Here is a 20,205-nt window from a genome sequence, read left to right on the forward strand (position 1 = left end):
GTGATAAAAGACTACTGCGTCTTTAATTGACATAGCAATACAGACATTGCTGAGATCATCTGAAAATGCCTTGCAGATGTTACTAGGGACTAAAGCCAAATGTTCAAGTTCAAAATGATTAGACTTTGTTCTTTTGCATTAGGCTGTATGACACACTGGTATGTTGCAAGTGTTCCCCACCCTGCCTTTTATACTCTGATCTTATTTCTCACTTGGTCATTTCTTAGGTTTACTGAAATCCTTCAAGAAATATCTAATACGAATGCAACTTTCTGAGGCTTTATAGACTTAGAGAGTGCACTGATGTATTACAATAAAACATTCAAACATTCCCTTGAAAACACCACTTAAAAAAAGAAGAAGAAAAAAAGTTGTGCATTTAATCCCAAACCTACTGCTGAGAACAGAAAATAGCAATCCCTGCTGGTACTTCCTACAGCTAACTGGTTCGGATGTTCATCTATGCAATGTAATCACTGTGTAGCTGGAGAAAGCTCAGCTTGAAAGTTGATGTGTAAATTCCGGTTGGTCTGATGCTCAAAAAGGATAAGGAGACTTTGTACCTTGACTCCTTTTGCTGTCTTACAATGAACTCATTTTGACTATGACCTGTGTCCAATGGTGATAAGTGTCACAGCCATAGGAAAAATCTTTTTCTAAAAATCTAATTTCCTTTTAGGTTTTTGTTTTTTACTACTTCTGCTCTTACTTCAGAAGAGTAAGACAAGATTTAGTTAAGGAGGATGGTAACCTATTTAAGAGAGTGTTTGTTTGTTTTTTTATTACATGCTTGTCATGCAAGGTGGGTCTCTTAGTTTTTAGTGGGGTAAATAAGATTTGTTAGTGTGGTACATTTTTTGACAGACAGTCTGAATTGAGATTCCTTCTAGCAAACAAGCCATGTATTAATTTTTCACTGCTGCTTTGCCAATTCTTGCCAAAAGAAGACCTTCACCTCTTTAAATCACCTTTATTTTTAAATTCCCTTTGATTGGATATTAAAAAAAAAAAAAAAAAAAAAAAACTTTTTTAAATGCTATACTTTGAGTGGTAATACTTGTGTTGTTTTGTTGTTTTTTTTATAAGTTGCATCTTGCTTTGTCAGAGATGGAGAAATACTGTACTGTGGTAGATATCCAGTCTACTGTATGCTATCACAGATTGACATTTATTTGCACCCTGAATGGTTTAATTTCCTGGCTAATTTGTTACTACAACTGCACACCCAAAATAAGTTAGTTGACATAAATATACAGACAATATGGACTGAGTGAGATAGGAAACCTATTAATTAAACTTGAGTTCAAATCAACAAGAATTGTCAACTGATGTAGCTTTCTGATGTGTGTGGTCCAGCACTGCAAACTGCATGACAAATTAAGCTAAAATACTGGATAACTATGTAATATAGATAAAAGGAAGGATTCTAATATGTACCTGCTAATGGCTACTAAGTTGTGTTTTTCTTCACAGTATTTGGGTGTGCTTGTTGATTCTTTTTTTTTCCTGTCTTTTAACGGCTTGTATAATTCAAGAATACAACCCTTCCACTGCCTTCTGTGTAAGCAGACTGAAGACCAAAGAAGCCTTTACCTGCAGAAATTATTTGCTGGTACTGTTTTAATAGTTAACTTTCTCCAGCCAGAATACTTTGTTTTGGTTTCATTATGTTGGAGCATTTTCTGCAAGACTTTTTTTTTTTTTTTTTTTAAACAGAAGAAACAAAACAAAATCTGTAAGCCCCAACAGTGGTGCAACACAGGGAAAAGTTGTAGTGTGGATCCAGCTCAAACTGCTCCTGTAGCACTGAAAAACCTGTAAGGTTAACTCTGACGGGTTAAAGTCAACTGAGGGGAGAGCAGGAGTAACAGTTATGCCATGAGAGTAAGCTGCTGCTCCAGAAACTAAAGTAGCATAATAAACTGTTTCAGCACCTCTGCTCAGACCATTCTCAAAGTCTTGCAAGAATTGCATCATACAGGTTTGCAGTAGAAAACCACTGGTACCACTACGAGCTTTGCATAGTGATTCTAGGTAAATACGGCAACAAGCAACTCTCCTGTTTTTGCGTACAAGTCTTTGTATGGCACTAATGATGCTGACTCTTCGTAGTGCACAAGTTTCTTGTTGTGTGAACATATTCTTGACAGTTTTGTTGGAAGTTGCGGAAGAAAATACGTTCATCTTCAGTAAAGTGAGAAGATGCATCCCTGGTCTGTAGTTAGCAAGGATCTGAAAATGATTTGGAAGAGCAGTAAACCCTATTCTAAACCCATGCTACAGTGGAAATGCAAGCAGCTATAGTCCAAACTAAAACATGATTCAGCTCTCAACTCAGACATCCGTGCCAACTGGAAGCTTGTGATTCCTGCAATAGATGTTTTTCAGTCCGTGTCTAATATCTATGGACTTGCTAGGTGGAAATACTGGTATCAGGCTGTTTTGTGTGGCAGTTCTACTTTGGCCGTTAAAGGGAATTATCCTGTTTGCCTTTGCATCCGAAAAATGAGTCTAGGTCTGTATTATGTAGAAACTTATGAAACAATTTCAGATGTACATCCAAATGATTCTGGGCGTTTTCATGCTTTTGGATAGAAGACCATTGGGTATTGCATTTTAAAACTGGGATTTCTGTGATCTTTTGCAATCAAATGAATTATTATTTATTAAACCCGAATATCATTTCAAGCTCTTGTATCCCACTATGTGATTATGTACAAAGTAAGAATTGTTTGATAAAGTAAATTCTCCTATGTCAATAATTACTTAAAAAATGCCATTCAAATGTTTTATGTGGCATAATTTAAATTTAACTCTGTAACCAAAATGTTGTTCATACTCGGCCATGCAAGTGTCCTTAGCAGGAAGTGGTAGCACATGTCACTAGGCTTGCTCTATGAATGTGTGCAGCTCACCACTTCCTGTTACTGAAGGGAAAGAACAAAAGAAACTTCAGTTTCTAGTTCATTTTAGCCTCTTAAAAAGTTGCAGTTGCATTTGTTAAACTTCTTTGTATTGTGACAGATATTTATGGCTTTCTGCTTTGTTTTTCTTTTAGCTTTGAAATTTGTCTTTTTTCAGGAAGAATTTTGGTGAAGTTCCTACTAGAAGTCTTAAGTTCTGAGAAGTTATTTTTGGGCATATCCTGAATTTTAGAAGTAATCAAAGGAGTGGTTGTATAAATCTTGTTGGTGCTGTAAGGGAAATGACTAACCACAAGAAACCACTCCGTGCAAAGCATGGACTGGTGCACATAGATACCTAACTGCAGTGTAAGCTCACTTTTTCAGAAAACCATCCCTGTAGGAGTCTCTTACTCTTTACACTGATGGGGCTTAGTTTCAGTAGTTTACAGTACGTGCAGAATTATCTTGAAACTGTGATAGACTCTGAACCTAGTTTTCCTGATTGTTGTTAGTCTCAATGCTAAGACTTCAGGCCCAGAAGTAAATGAGCCCTTTTAAACTCATTTAACTTGCTGTCCATGATACAATACTCTTTACAGAAAGAAAAAAAAGCAAAACAACAACAAATAACAACACATGTATTTGTGCTTTTATCACCATTGAGGCGAAAAAGAAAGTCAAGGTCATTCATTTTCAGACATAAGTACAATTAAGTGTGATTTCAGCAGGTGTTGCACCTATTTAGAAAAATCTTTACAGCAAGACACAAAATTATATTAAACATACATGTAGAATAGAAACACCTTCTGAACTTCTGTTCCGTACTGTAAGGTTTCTTTTTTTGTGAATAGGCGTCATTCCTATGCTATTTTTTGGAAGAATGCAGGTTAATGAAAAGATCTTTCTGCCTGTACATACACTAGTGAATCTTTGGAAACTATGATTGTGGCAATAGTCTTAGCATTTTAAATCAATGCAATTAATTTCATATGGTTTTAAAAGTGCTGATGTTCTGTTTCTGCTGATAATGTGCATTCTAACTAATGGGCCAGACTGTGTATCCATAGCACATCAATATTTGAAAGTTGAAACTTAGTATTTTCAGGATATTAAAATATTAATATCACATGCGAGAAGAACAAAAGTCAAGTAGTTAATGAATGTCTATATTTCATGTTCAAATGCTATTATAGTAAATTAAAATAAAAATATTGTAGCTTATTTCCAGGGCTTCCTGTTTAAGCTGTGGATAAATTAATGAAGCTAGAAACAGCATTCTCCCAGTTAAGATACTCTTGATAATTGCCACTTAAATTACACTTCAGAAAAGAGGAGAAAGGAGAAGGGGGGGGAAAAAAAGTGTCTTCTACAGATTATGTCTAGATATCAAGTAGTTGTTTAAGATCCAGTGAAAGAAAAATGGGCCATTAACTTCAAATCAGATTAACTAGGGGAGGAGACTGCCCTGGGATTCAAGAATCAGTCAGACAGTGGAATTTGAGCGATCTCAATTTGAGTTGTATTACAGTAAAGGTTTAGATATGCGAAAGTTAAAATAGCGTAGTTAAAATGCTAGTCTGTTTGGAAATCTTGTCCTTGCTTCATAAATTAATTTGATGATCCCTCTAAGCCTTAAGAGATATTAAGCTCTTCTGAATTAATGCCTTCTCTCTGCTCCCCACCACTTAAAATCTGTCTTCCAAATCAATCATAGGACTGATGGGTACCATGTGGAAGAGTAAGGGGGCAAAGGAGAGAAATGTTTTCTTGATCATTTCTGAAGCTGTCTAGAAAATCTGAGTTATTCGTGCACTGGTATCCTTGATATCCTTGCTTTGGTCATCTTCAGTAACTATCTGTATAGCTTTTATTTCCTGTGATCCTTCGCACTTGACTGTGATGTCTGGCTGGCTTACATAAAGTGTTGCAAGAAAAGCAGCTGAAGAGCCATAGTATATTATTTTTTCTCAGAGCTAGCAGATGTCCTAGGGATTCTAATTTAATTGTAGGGACTAGTCAAAAGTTGAGAAAAATACACATTCAAACTAATGACCTTGTTGGAGGAAAGCAGACAAGTTTTGAGATTAAATCTTCCCATAATCCTGACCGATTTTATCAGTGATTCTGAGCTCGGTGCGTTTTCATTAAGGAGAATAATTTTGATACTTTGGATAAAGCCGAGGACGTGCATCTCTCACTTCCTAGTGTGTGCAAGAAATGACCGTTTCAGAAATATTTTTTCCCTACGTTTGCACTTACCAAATTGCCCAGAGAAAATTGAATGCTTCCTTTTCATTTATTGCAAAATTCAGAGTGTTTTTTTCTCTGGCAGGAATTGACTTTAAGATCAGAACAATAGAATTAGATGGAAAGAAAATCAAGCTACAAATATGGTAAGTACTCCAAAGTAATTTAAGTTTTGCGTGAGTATTGAGTGCTTTGTATTCACTAGTATTGAATACTTGGAGCAGGAATACTTGGTAACTTTTAAGCATGGTTGTACCAGAATTTTCATACCTTTTATTAATTGCCTTTAAGTCTTGTGATTTCTTCTAGCTTGTTCTTTGAGTGGCTGTGTTTCATTAGCACAGGAAATAGCCTGTTCACATGCTAGTGTTATAGCAACTTCCCATTTTATCAAAAGCTGTCCTCTTAAATGCACTTTTAGTTTTTCCACATGGAAGAGAAGTATTAATTACATAGTTATAAACCAGAAAATGAGACCTAATAAAATATAATCTGAATTATTTGATACTTTAATACCTAGTTATAAAGGCAGAGGTGAGTGATAATGCTCCCATTTCTTGCATGGTGGCTTAGCAGAGGCTGAGACTACTGATAACAGTAGACGGGTACTTGGAGTAGCATTACTACACATGCCAAACTCTTAAAATGCTACTGGTGAATGTAGGGCTCTTGCTGATATCTGAAGTTCTGGCAAAGATAGCTGTGATACTTGCATGCAAGCCAAAGTTCTTGTGACTGAGGAAGTGAAGTGCCAGAAGTGGTTGGTATGAATTTTGTATTGGTGATGTAAGTCAAAAAGGTGTTAGCTTTTTTTTTTTTTTTTTTTTTTCCCCCAGCCCTTTTGGATTTAACATCCTGTAGGTCTGACTAGTATCCAAACATGTTGGTTCTGTTGTTCACTTGCAGACAGATACTGCTTTGAAGTTATCTAGGATATAAAAAAAAAAAAAAAGAAAGAAAAAAAAGGGGGCACACTAAGTTATAGTGGCTGGTTTTAATAAATAACAGTATGTGAAAATCCATTAACCCAAAATATTTTACTACTGCATGTTTTAAATTTTATTAAATGCAGGACTCGGATGCATCAGAGCTGCCTTTGTTAATTCTAGGAAAGGCTGTTTAACATGTGAATGAAAATGTAAATGCTTTTATGCTGTATTTATGGTGCTACTGTTATCACTGATAGAAGTATGTTAGCTTGGAAGTGAGGCCTGAAGAAACTTGTGCAAACAGCTTCTAAATTGTATTTTTCTTTAATGAGTCAGTATCAATACACCGTTGTTCTGTTTTTAAAAGGCTTTTCCAAGTACCCAAAAGTGTAAAGACCACCTCAATCAAATGTTTGTTTTCACTGAATTTTAGGGATACAGCAGGCCAGGAGAGATTCCGCACGATCACAACAGCTTACTACAGAGGAGCCATGGTGAGTGCTCTTATTTGACAAAGCTTATGTACAACTAGTGTAACTGGTTTGCTGCTCTTTGTATTACATCATGTAAGTCTTCAGCTGGAGAATTGGATAATTGTTGCCTGGACCATGGGGAATAAAGTGTTTTGTTTTGTTTTTTTTTAAACCTGCTGGTACTTTATCTAGTCCTGTTTTTTTGTGGTGAAACTTGAAGCCTTTTTTAATGTGATTACAATTTCTGCAGAGTGTAGTTAAGAAGCTAAATAGTCATGGTTTAATATAGATAATTTTTTTAATACAATCAACCCTTTATACATTTGAAGTGTTTGAAAAGTAGGTGAAAAAATTATTTTAATACCAAGAATATATTTCACTGAGCTGCTTTTCCTTCTGCTCTTCATTACCTTCAGCTGGTAGACAATGCAAAATCTGGATTAGAAATGCGATCACCTACAAAAGCTAATGTTACTTTTTCCTTCATTAATAATGACTCGAAGTCAAATACCTCACTTGGAGCCTGAACTCTTTGTGGTACATCTACATGTAATGACTCTTAATGCTATGATTTGAGATGCTTGAGGTGGAGACTGTTAATTTAAGCTTGCAGTTGACTAGCTCTGCTGCTACTGTGTGTTCTCATCACCTTTTACAAAGATATCCATTCATACTTAGGCTGGCTGTGTGTCCAGATAAACCCACTATTATGGAATGTAGGTGGGGAAAAAACAGTAGTCGTTGCGTTTCTGGTAGAGCATTCATGGCCAAGGACTACTTTGTCTTTTGAGGAATGATTGGACAGACAATAAGAAATGGAGGTGAACCTGGCAATCTGTCCTTAATACAGCTGTTGTGTGGTTCCATATGGTATGTTGCTTGTTGAAAGTCCATGCTAGTTCACATACATCAATGTTCTCTGAAAGAGCTATAGCTTCTGTGAGAGCACCTGGTAGATTCTTTCAGAAAGGATAACACTGGCCCCAGCAGGCTGAATCTTACAGGTTTTGTTATCCTTTGACTGCTTAGGGCTGCTGCTTCTAAACTTGATGTGAGCATTGAAGTCCCCTGCTTGCTGCTGTAGTAGAGATTGCGAACTCTTCCTAACTATAGGCTAGTAATTTAAAGCTTTCTATTAGTGTGTTTAATCTATCTAGCAGTACCACGAGATGTTAAATAGTAATATTTTGGGTGAATCTTCAGCAAATGCATAAAGCTTTCAGAAATGGTTATTGTTTGTAGGTGTTAATTCCTGTGTCAATTTTTTTTCAAGAATAATCAAACTAACAGCATACATCAAAGTCAACTAACGTTGCTACCTCGTCTAACAAGATTTTCTTTATTTAGGGAATTATGCTGGTGTATGACATAACAAATGAAAAGTCTTTTGACAACATAAAAAACTGGATAAGAAACATTGAGGAGGTAGGTACTTTGGAAAGTACTTCTTACTCGTTCCATCTTATGAATTCCCTGGGAAAAATAATAATCAAATAATTTCACAATAGCTGCCAACATATGTGGCCAAGTTAGACTATACAGTGAAAGGAGTTGCATAAAGTTTTTTGAAAATGCTCTTATGGCTTTTACTGCTCTTTTTTGCTTTTGGGTTTGTCTAAGGAATGGGAAGGAGCTAGATTATAAGGTGTCAGCCTTGCACTAAGATGACAGATCTGTGTGTTTTCAGTTGCTATTGTGTTGTGTGTTTGTCGAATTAAAGATTTTTGTCCTCTTCATTTGGTCTTCGGTAAGCTTCCTTCCTGCTAGCCCTATTGTAAATTATTTAACAGGACATGCTGTCAAGTAGGGAGGGGTCATGAGGTCATTATGAAGTTAGAGGAGAAGCCCTAATTTTAGTGAAGCTGTAGTTAGGTAACAGATTCTTGCTGTTTTCTCATTTCTTTCTTGTTGTTTTTCTTGTGTATGTTCCCCCAACCCCCCAACCCAGTCTAAATTCCATAGGCTTTTTTTAAGTATTATTCTTTACCTAAGCAAGAGTATTGTCGAAGTGACCAATTTGACCCAATAGAGAATGGGCTAGAAAGGTGTTCTTGTTGAAGTTCACTTTGTGATTACAACTTAGACGTTTATTAGTAATCTATTTTAAAAATACAAATATGTTGTGTAATGATACCTTAACCAAATAATGTTAATGGTACGCACTTTATTTCAAAGTGGTGCATAGACACTTCCAGAATATCCAAATGCCTGTGTATGCATGCAAAGTGGTGCAGAGTTTGTGGCACTGTAGTTGATTTGTGATGATAGGCAAATTGAATGTGGAAATCTTTATCCAACCTATTTTAATAGTTGAATATTAGATTGCCTCTTTCAAAAGTTAGTCCCTTTCTCAATAATGCCTTTGCATTAGATAATTTTTGGAAAATAATATACTCGTTTGTGGATGAGATTGACATACAAAAATTTCTTGTAAATCATGATTTAATTTGTTCTAAAAGATTACCTTTTCCCCTCTCCAGCATGCCTCTTCAGATGTAGAAAGAATGATCCTGGGTAACAAATGTGATATGAATGAAAAAAGACAAGTCTCAAAAGAAAAAGGAGAGAAGGTAAGCTTTATGTTGACTTAATTTACTTGGAAGCGAAATGTTCTTAGGATTTCTGCTACTGGGTATTTGCTCTCTTTAGGTATATGAGAGATAATGAGCCTCACGCCTCCATTTAAGATTTTTTTTTTTATATAAGATGCAGGCTTTTTTTTTTTTTTTTAAATAGCACTTAACTGTTTAACAGTTAATAATGTTAACAGTTTAATAATGTTAACATTATTCTTGTCTTGTGGGGAAGAACCTGTAAATAATGCCGACCTTTGCCATAGTATAAAATATCGTAAGTCCAATATAAAGCTTTGTATGTAGCTTGATCAGATTGTACCCAATTCACCATGGTCGTACTCTTCTCATAGGTATTGTTATTAAAGCTAATGTAATTAGTTGCTCTGCAGAGCAAATGAGTAAGATTACTATATGATAAACGTCATCATGTATGCAGCTGAAATAGTACAGTTGCTAGTTACACTGCTTGAGGGGTGGTTGCATGTAGTCACCTCGTCAACATATCCATATCAATGAAGATTCTATCTCAATGAGCTTTTGGGTCCTAAATAAGTCTTTGTGACAAATGAATATTTTTGTAGGTTTTGAATTTACATGAGGATATGGAATGCTTTAATATTTTCTCTAATTGTCCAGTAATTTTAATGTTTGTAAGAGAAAAGCAGAAATTAAGCTCTGTTTTTTAAAGCTTGCTGCAGTCTACAATACCTGTTCTATCATGAGCTTATGTAAAACATTCCTTTTGCAAAGGAGCTTCAGAATAACTGAAAAATGTTAACCTCTCTTACAGTTAGCAATTGATTATGGAATCAAATTTTTGGAGACAAGTGCAAAATCCAGCATAAATGTGGAAGAGGTAAGAGATAGCTGTTCATATGCTTAAGTATGTTTCATGAACTATTACTGTAGCGGTATGTTATGATCTGTAACTACTGGGCTTACTGACCTGAAATCACAACTGTGCTTCTGGGTCACCAATCTTGTTCTATTTAGAAAGCTATTTTAAAACCTAGCATTTCTTGTTTTCTGGTAATACCCAGAATTGTTTTTAAATGGCTGATAACAGTGCTATTATTGTAACAAACAGTTCTTTTAGGTTTCAATTGCAAGTGCCTTTGGGCAGGGAATAGGTGTAATTTTAGAACAAAGCTTTGTGCAGGAAATCAGATGCAAGTTTCTTTACTTCCAGAATAATGTGCTACTGTGTCAATGAGCCTTCAGGTTACTACTAAATATGCTGTGTAGATGAGACTGAAGATTTGTATGTAAACCTGGAACATCAGCATAGACTGTCATAAGTTGATCTTAGAGGAGGAAGAAAGCAAGTAATACTCAGCCTATAGACACTAGACCTATAGAATCTGTTTACCTACAAATAAATTCTGTGCTAAAAACACCATCTTGCTATTTGTGAGAGCATAAGGAAATAGAATTGGAAGGAAAAGTAGCTCAACTCAAATCTATTTTATCATGAACAACTATCCTCATCTCTGGGAGGGTTGAGGGAGGATGTTAACTATGAAAAGAGTGGACAAATAAATGGTATGATACGAAAAGGAAGAAGTTACATTAAGATGTATTCATTCAGATTAGGCAGACATTTTTGAATGTCATTCTCAATGGTCTAAAAGCCTTTCAGTTTGTATTGATGGAATACGTTTTAAAAGTCCTCTAAACATGTACTTAATTCAGATTGTCCAGCTGACATTAACAAAAGAGATTGTTACTGTATACTAACATGACCAGTACTGTGCCAGTAAAAACTTTTTTCTAATTGCAGGAAGGTTGCAATACAATATTTTTTAGAATGGACTTAGTGGCACTGTTCTGCATCAGAAATAGTGCTTGACCTGATAATGACGTTGTCATTATGATTCTTATAGCAGACAGTAGAAGTGTGAACATTAGCAAATAATACCAATGGTGGATAGCAAGTCTCCTAATAAAAGTACACATCTTCTTCATTAGTTCTTCCAGATGGCTGATTTGCTGTTTCATGGCATGCCCTGCAATTTCATTTTGACTTCCATAGGAGTTGAATTAAATTAATTTGTGACTACTCCAAACGACTTGGCTACCTGAGTATTTTTGGAAATGTTGCATGAATTGTGAGGAAAACATAAATGTGGCTGGTATAGGCATTTAGCAAGTAACAATTTCTTTTTATTTCCACCAAATGTTTAACTTGTGGGGAATGCTGAAACTGTGATGCTGTTGGGATCAATAGTTTATTATTCATTTGCATTAAATGAATATGTGTCTTTGGGTGTATTCAGAACACATTTACATTTTCTCCATTTATGGAACTGTCTTTGGGGTGTTGATATCTCCGGGTAAAAAAATCCTAAAATCTTCTTTTTTACTAATTCTGGGAGAATTGCAGCATTTTCCTGCTACAGAAGTTTCCCTTCTCCTTTGTATGTTGAAGACTGAGATGCTGAGGTTTGCCAGAGTGATTTATTTTTTTTAAATGTTCCCCCCCTTAAGGAATGTTAGAAGCATAAAGAAAAGGCTATAGGTAACCCATGGGTAAAGCTTTTGGAGGACAGAAAGAAAGCTGACTTGGATATGAATTCCCAGGCATGCCAGCCTCAAAACTCTATGTAGGTTTCTAGTTGTGATGTACCATACAGCTTAGCCAAAAATAAATAAATTAATGTATGCAGCCTTCTATTCATCAGATAGTTTTTCCCAATAAGTAGGCAATGGGAAAAGTCTGTTCACTTGCTTCAAAGTTGAGAAAGAAGGAAATTATTTTCTTTTAAAGCATGCTTATTGCAGTCAGTGTTAAACACAGTGCCTTGCAATATGAAGTGCTAAGCGGCCTACCGAATACTCTATTGTTTGCATGCCAGACTACTCCAAATATATCTTGTCTTTTAATGTGTCTTGTGACTGACTCCTATTTTTTTTATTTCTGTCACCAGGCTTTTTTCACGCTTGCACGGGACATTATGACAAAGCTCAACAGAAAAATGGTTTGTATTTCGAACTATCATACAAATTAGATATACTGAAATTACAGTTAAGATAACTGGCTTGTTTGAAGTCCTATCAAAAAGTTCCTGGGGATTGTGCATTTGTGTGAATTTTTTTTTTTTTTTTTTTTTTTTTTACTGAGCAGCCTGAAACGTGTTCTTTGTCAGTGTAACAGTATGATCCTTGCTTTATTAAATGTCAAACTGTAGTCACTCCCTGAGCTAATAATTGAGATTTGGATTGCTAGATAAATGCTTCTTGTAAAAATAGGCAGTTTTATCAAGTTATTAAGTCTGGTAACAAACCACTGCTCTGGGTTATTGTTTGTGTGTGTGTGTGTTGGGAGGAAGTGTAGAGGGAAACTAGGAAAGCTGAAGTTGTTTTTTTCCTGCATTTTATGATACTTTTTTCTTTTTCAGAATGACAACAGTTCGTCAGGGGCAGGTGGGCCAGTAAAAATAACAGAAAATCGATCTAAGAAGAGCAGCTTCTTTCGATGCACGCTACTTTGATGAACTTCTAATGATAGACTGCAGCACACTTAGAACCTTTTCTGCTTCTTTGAAAGCACAGGGTCACAAAGCCTCAGAAATAATACCACCAAGCTGCTGCTGAGAGCTCCATTGAACCTAGACTGCGATACACAAAATACCAAGTGGATTTTGCTCACTAAGCCTATTGACCTGTCAGGCTACTCTTTCTCAGATATGGAAGCTATGAAGTGGAGACACAAATGCAAGAGTTAACTTGTTTTCCTTTTTTACTTTCTGTTTTACTGCCTGTTGCAAAAGCTGCTATGTTTCTTTTAACTTTGCACATCCATATTAGCCTCTTACTGCCTGTTACAGCACAATCTTACATTTGTATTTGCACAGTTTGACTTGTAAGTAAGATTCTTAACAGATTTGTGCAGGTTTTTCCCTTATTTTTTTTAAACAAATTTATTATTTTAAAGCAGAACAGCCATGGGACAGAAAGTCTCACTTCCATTATTTTCCTTGCTGTATATTTACGGCCATGACTGCAGTATGGATGTTGTCACTCTTAATGATGAGAATTACTCTAACAATTGACATTTAATAATTTGTATGGGTTTTTTCTCTTAGATGCACAAATCTGTTCATACAGAAGCCATGGCTTGTATTCTGAATGTAGTATGTTGCTTTTCGTTCTTTACCAGACTTAGCAAAGTTGTGTTCTGAATTGCCAGTCACTGTCTGATTTCACATATGCACCTTTCAGTTATTTTAATAAACACAGTGTCTTTCCTCACTTAACTTCCTTTAGTAGCTCAAACTGTCTGCACCTTTTTTGTTTCTGATGAGGAAGTGCACTCTGGAGTTGAAGTCATCATCACAAATTGGCCTCATCACTATCACTTAAGTGGCTTGTGGAACCTGAATGCATGAGTTTTGAGTAATTGCTTTGTGGATTCATTTGCTCAGAAATGACTGCTCTAAAGGTGACTTTGATTTCTAGTGTAATACTAAGGATAGTCTGTTAATGTCTGTAAGCATTGGCCCTTGGCAACAGAGGTATCCAAAAGCTAGCTTCCTGTGCAGTTACTGAAGTTTTTCAAGTTCTGGCACTGTGGAAAATGTCACGCTAGGGCTATAATGTAATATTAGTTATGTAGTTAATTCTGAATGTATGAAGCCCTCTTTGGTCTGCTCAAGCAGTTAAACTTTTTTCATCATGAACTTTTACAGTGACCTGGACTGTTAGAAGCAGAGTTGAAACTTAGTTGCCTTTTCTACTCAACTGAGCATTGTATAACCTAGTCTTTGTTCTACTACTTTTTTATTGTCTTCTGAAAAATTTCCTCAATGAGTGATTAAAACAGGTGCTTTAGTTCTGTTCATGTGCCAAACTTGGACCATTGTAAGCTTTAACTACAAGTTTGTGTCCAGTATGTTTGTTATTAGGGGATAGGTGAATTCTGTCATTGTCCGAGTAATGTCTCTGACGTGTTTGCTTTTGCTTCACTACGTTATCTCAAGTTGCATACAGTGAATTGGTTGCTACTGCAGATAACTGCTTCATTTGTGGTGTCAGATGCTGAATTTGTCATCTTGGATCTGTTAGAAATACTTTGAAAGTGAACAGGCCAATAGCATTAGATGTGAAGACTTTTGATTTGAAAATATTTAATGTTAGTAGCTGGTTCCATAAAGTTTTGGGTGGTTAACAACCTGTCACCACATTTAGTTTCATGGAAATAGTTACTTTAATTAGATGGTGAATCTCAACCTTCTGTTGCTGCACTTAAAATAAATAAATAAATAATAAAGAAAAAAATCATAATGGCAACAAGGTTTAGTGGAAAAACAAAGCAACCCTAACTGCTCTGTTGTCTACCCTTGATGTTTTTCTTGGACAGGCTAAAGCAGTAATGCTTTCTGTATGGTTTAAAAAAAAAAAAAAAGTGCTTCTATACAGAAAGTGTTGTGACACCAATTATGAATGTTGTTTATTTTCAGTAATTTACCTCTGACTTAGTTGGTGTCGTAATACTTTGATTTTTATCTCAGGGGTTGTCTGCAAACCAAAACTGACATGTTCTGTGTTTGGCACCGTTTACAGAATGCTTTGTGTTGTTTTTCCTGTCTTCGCTGTGTGGTTAAATGTATGTTCAATATTAGTCTCCATGAACTTCCCTTTGAAAGAGCCTGTAAGTAGTAGAGTCTATGAAGTGCTTCTTGAAGCAGCAGCGTATTGGGGTATCTGTTCTGTATTGGGGGTGGGAGGGGAACTTGCTATTTTCTTACATTTAGCTGTGCTAAACTGTACATAAGTGTGAGGTAAGACCATAGGAAATTCACTTTATGCATGATAAAAAGATGCAGTAAATATTTCACTTTGCTTAATGTTCATGTAAAGTTCATCTTTTTCTATTTGTAGAAGAATTTAGTGCAATTTTGTTGTCCCCTGCTGAAACTGAAGAATTCTAATTTCATGTGGTCTTATGGATAAGGTAAAACGCAGATTTCTCTCTCTGTTTTGCCCCCACCCCTGTTCTCCAGCAGTATTAAATGGCTGAGTGGCTGCACTTTATCAGTGTGCTAACTTTTGGTCAATATAGACCTATTTCTGTGTACAGTCTGCTTTGTCAGACAGAAAACTGTGCTGTATCTTAGCGTGCAAATCAGCTGTATGTTTTACTGGGATTTTTTAGCTATATTTTGCTTTAGACAAGCGGGTGATGATAAATGGTATGTTTTGCCTAGGCATCAGATGCTGGGTACTACAGGCTTTTCTAATATCAGTATGATTGTTTTGTGCAGTCTCTGTTGCTACATTGCTCAAGTCTATATAACCTAAATTTTGAAGGACTCAACTATACCTCAGTCAACTAGTTAGTATTTTCATGTTCATTAGAGTGAAAGTCAGAATTACTCAGTAAGCAGCAAAGGTATTTCTGTTTTGATCCAGAAATCGACATTAACCTTTTTAGGAAAGGCAGGTGTTTTTGATGGATTTTGATAAAAAGAAAAAAACACTGTTTATGCTGTTGAGTTGTTTTTTTTTTTTTTTTTTTTTTTTTTTTTTTTTTTTTGAAATATTTCTTTCCCCATGCCTGTGCACTATATCTTGACCAATATTTTTCAAAGTGGTTTAAAAAGAAGAGAGAACCCGGTGTCAGTGCTTTGCAATTTTAGCTTTGTCTGCTCAGCAAAACATGCACAAGAAGTTTTTGTTGAGTGTATATAGAATATTTGAATTACTTACTGTCTGGAAGTTCTATTATTGTAATTGCTTAAACCACTCTTAAAACCCAACATAGCTGACTTTTCTATTTGGGGGACAGTCTCAAAAATGCTAATTGACGTTTCAGACTTGTACTTGTAGGGTGTTGTTGTTTTTTGTTTTTTGTTTTTGTTTTTTTTTTTTTTCCAGAAAGTATTTTCCATTGTAAGTACATTTCCCATTCTAGTCTGCTGAAGTTGAATTAAGTCATTTTCACAAGTGAAAGGAGTCTTGAATATACATATTGCATTAAAATATCGTGAATGGATAATGATTTGAAAGTACATGAATGATATGTAAAATGCATAAATGTTATTTGTGGAAATACACCTGTTATTTGGTTATATATTAATGTAACTGAAATTTTGCAATGTTGAGGATTGATTGGTCTGTAGGTGATAGATTTTTTTTTTTCTCCATTCACTGAACTGCTTATGCCATTCTCATTCTTATAAATAAAATTTGTACTTCTCTCTTCCACAAAAGCAGGATTTCCATTGATTTTTCTTGTTTCTGGCGAATTTAAGTATTTTAGTGCATTCCTATGGCCTTACAAACATTTTTGCAAATAAAACTTCAATTACAGTTATTTTAATGCAATGTAGCTACTAAATTCAGACTAGAAAGTATAGCCCTTGAGAAAATGCTTAATTTTGAAATAGAATTGTTCTACTGTGTGTGTTTAAGCACATTTTTATCTTTGGTCAAAGGTGTAATGTGAAAAGCTCCTGCAGATAAAGTGATCTTGTCATGTGATTAACCTGTAAGCCTAATCATTAATTGTGTTTTGACGTGTATAGATGAAAAAAATAATCCTTCCCTCTCCAAAAAAAAAAAAAAAAAAAAAACCACAAAACACTTCAAATTCCAATGGTTTTATTATTCCATGTGAACTTTTTTTTTTTTTTTTACAATAACGTGTCTCAAATAAAAGTTAAATAATTAAAAGTTATTTGGAGTATTTTGTATGAAATATTCCACATAGTTTTTAGATGGTTGTAATTTCCACTCTATTTTCAACATATCTGTTGTGGAAAGGTGTCCAGCTGAGTTGCGTATGTAAAGCTGTGTTTAACTTAAGTGTCAAACCACAGGTATTTTTTGTATGGCTTTCCTTATACCTAAACTTCTGTTCTTCAGGTGTATCTGAAATGTCCCTTATTCCTGTAGTGATGACTTTTCATATAAATTAAATCTAAGTATATTATTTCAATGACCTTAAGCATGCTTCATAAGGAACTATTTTTTCCAGTGTGTCATGTAAAGTTACTTCCCAAGTACCTCCTGAGCAGCACCAGCAAAGATACCTTGAGAAACAGTCTCCAGTTTGACTAAGAATTATGTAGTCATTTAAGCTGTTAAACCTTTTTTTTTTTTGTAGAAGGTAAGATCTTACTTTTAAGTAACCTGAGGTGCAAATGTCATTAATACATTAAATATTGTTTGTCCAGCTTCATTCAAAACCATATAGAGAGGGATTTAACAGAAATGTTTGCTATAACAATAGTTCTTGGCTTTTAAATTTGTGTGGTTTGGAAGGAAGTCACAATTGGTATGAAAATTTAGAGAAGTTAAGGAAAGAATGGTTTTGTCTACTCAAGACCAAAGTTGATTAATGGTTGAGATGCCCAATTGGGCACTCTGAAATATATAGGAGTAGTACTTCACCATGGATTACAAGTAGCTTCTAAAATTTGTGCTTTCTACATGTTCCTGTAGTAAACTGCATTTAGCTGAAAGGATGTATCATGTCTTTTTACCTCCAACAAGAGCAAGCTGTAGATGCCTATCCTTACTTCGTTTGTTTTCTTTAATCAGACTGCTTCTGGTAGACGAGTTTGCTTTTTTAGGACAAACTGTTCAAACACTGTCTTGCAAATCCTCTTTATCTGAACTGGCTCTAGATACTCGGCAATCCTAAAATTACTTCTGTGAGTCCTTCAGTTCTCACAGAAATCAGTGGCATGCATCTACATCTCAATAACATTTCAAATAGATTTGCGTTGTCCATCTGTTAAAAGGAAACAGCAAGCATACTTACACTGCACAAAACTGGTGATTTATTACAGTTCCTGCATCTCTTTTGATTGTAGACTAGGAGTTACCATAAAAGTAGTTCTAGCACACTTACAGACTAGGGGCAAGTTGTTGGTATACATGTAGAACCTATCCAGTTTTTTATAATTCAGTAAATTGCTTTTTTCTAACTTAGTTGACTAGTGGCTCTTCAGATTTCCTGAGTTATATCAAGGTCATCAACACAATATAATATTAGACTCCTTTCTAAAGAAATTATTTATAATCATTGAGATACATACATAAAGCTTTTATGTTGCATAATGTTCTTGCCATCTAGTGGTTTAAAGAAAGGTCATGGAAGTATGCAGAGAATTTTTAATGTTCTAGGATATTTCATTGTTTCTTCATTTTTATTTTTTACTCTGTCTTCAGAGCACATGAGCATTAAATTTCTGGTATGAACAAGAGTTAACATATCCTCTGAGCAAATGCTTAGTGCATATTATTCCTTCAGTCTGAAAAACAGTTTTAAATTTTAAGCAGGATATAAGCATCTCCCTCATCCGAGGAATTAACATGTTTAATGAATTGTGGAAAATGTGCAAAAAACACTAATATTGGATATGTTGCATTGACTTCAATTCTGTAAAAATTACGTACAAATTCAGTAATTGTTCAGCATTTCACTCTTACTTAGTCTTAAACATCTTCCTTGAGGAGATGACTGAGATGACTTTCTGCAGTTAGAACTTGTGGCGGCAAAGGGGTGTCCAAAATACACAGCAGTAACTGGAATCCCCAGGCCGTTTGGCAGTGGTCTCTGAGACTGAGGTAGTAAAAGATGTTAGTGATAGATAAACTTGTTTCAAAACTGCTTTTGATTTTTTGGGGAAAGTATCACTGTGGCCACCAACTTTTCTGACTTGATTAGACACCTTTTGTGAAACAGCATAGAAAAGATGACACTGCTGTAAATGTACTTACCTTGTGACAGAAAATGTCAAACTCAAGAACTGCTACGCTGACACCTTTCTCAACTGCTACGTTCGTGACTGGAGAGTTTTCAGCACCATTTCACGTACCACTGGCAATGTGCTCATCTCGAAGCTCATCTCTAAAGGAAACAATATTTAGCCAATTATTTATGGTTTACTTGTAGTTATGTTAATACATTTTTTTAAAAGGAAAGGTTGAATGTTTACTTTCAAGACTGTTTTCAAATCTCTAGGGTTACTTTTCCTTTTTTTTTTTTTTTTCCTCCAGGCACCATAGCAACTAACTAGTTCTGGTATGTGTTCTAGATGAAGGATGGCACGTTCTCCAGAAGTCTAAGCACCTTTTATCCATGAGTTTAAAGTCTCATGCTACTGCGTACTGCTTCTAAGCTTCTTCACCTGCAATGCACTGACTTTGTAAAACCTGCGTTTATGCTTTGAACCAATAAAATACAAGGAAGGCGCAAGCGTGTGTCTTAGTTTGTAAGTCGTTTTGCACGGGTAAGTGTACTTGAACTCAGGCCATGGCTAAACAAATGTGTAAAATAGGGGCCACAGCTCCCCTTTGTAAGCATTTCCCTTCCACATCTATCTGACCGCCCTGTCGCCCCGGCCCCCACCCGCCGCGGGGCTCTGTCCCTCACAGGGGCGAGGACCCGGCCCCGCTGGGGGCCTGCAGGGCGGCCACCAGGGGCGGCTTCGCCGCTGGGCAGGGCCGGGCCGGGCTCCGGCCGCGGGCACCCGGCAGGCCCCGAGGCGCGGCCGCAGCGCCGCCTCTTTCCCGCCCTTTCTCCTCAGCGCTGGGCGCGGCCCCCGCACAGAGCCTCCCTCACAGAGCCCGGATCCGCTGCGCTCCGGCCCCGCGGGCAGGGCAGGGCAGGGCCGGGCGCTTTTCGCCTTTGGTGCCGGCGGCAGCTCGTTACCGGCCTCTTCCCCTGCCTCTCCTCAGATGTTCCTGCGGGGATGCGTCCCGGAGCCCGCCGCCCTGAGGTGCCGCTGCCGGCCTCCCCGCGCGGCCCCGGGGCGCAGCGGCTCCCCCGAGCCCTCAGGCAGCTCCTCGCAGCGCTCTGCAGAGCCGTGCCTCGGCTCTAAACGCCCCGAGGCGGCCTCCCTGGGCCAAGCGCTGGGGTTGCCAGGTAAACGCTGCACCGCTTGGATGCTTTGTCGTCAAACCGAACTGCTGCTCGGGGTTAAACAAAACAGGAAAAAACAAAACAAAAAGGGCGGGGGGAGGTACTGGGGGCACCTCCAGGCCTGGAGCCCGCCCGCGCCCCGCTCTGGCTCTGCCCTGAGGTTTCGTGTAACCCTTCAGAGCCGTGGTTTCGGCCTGGGGG

General features: G+C 36.8%; 1 protein-coding gene across 3 annotated transcripts in view; it reads left to right on the top strand.

Annotated features, from left to right (window-relative positions):
- The window catches only part of RAB8B (RAB8B, member RAS oncogene family), a 28,653-nt gene extending 9,331 nt beyond the window's left edge, over nt 1-19,322 (top strand). Inside the window, exons 2-10 of one of the 3 annotated variants that reach the window (XM_082769122.1) lie at nt 5,239-5,299; nt 6,516-6,576; nt 7,903-7,980; nt 9,036-9,125; nt 9,922-9,987; nt 12,059-12,109; nt 12,530-12,554; nt 15,012-15,084; nt 19,140-19,322. In XM_082769122.1, the coding sequence (XP_082625248.1) occupies nt 5,239-5,299; nt 6,516-6,576; nt 7,903-7,980; nt 9,036-9,125; nt 9,922-9,987; nt 12,059-12,109; nt 12,530-12,554; nt 15,012-15,061 (482 nt within the window). In that variant the 3' untranslated portion in view covers nt 15,062-15,084; nt 19,140-19,322. Of the gene's footprint in view, nt 1-5,238; nt 5,300-6,515; nt 6,577-7,902; nt 7,981-9,035; nt 9,126-9,921; nt 9,988-12,058; nt 12,110-12,529; nt 15,449-19,139 lie in introns of those variants that run through there. The other 2 variants (XM_082769121.1, XM_082769123.1) reach the window with 2 other exon arrangements.
- The last annotated feature ends 883 nt before the right edge of the window (nt 19,323-20,205 follow it).

This window comes from Aythya marila (assembly GCF_965140915.1).
Source record: "Aythya marila genome assembly, chromosome: 11".
Classification (NCBI taxonomy): Eukaryota; Metazoa; Chordata; class Aves; order Anseriformes; family Anatidae; genus Aythya; species Aythya marila.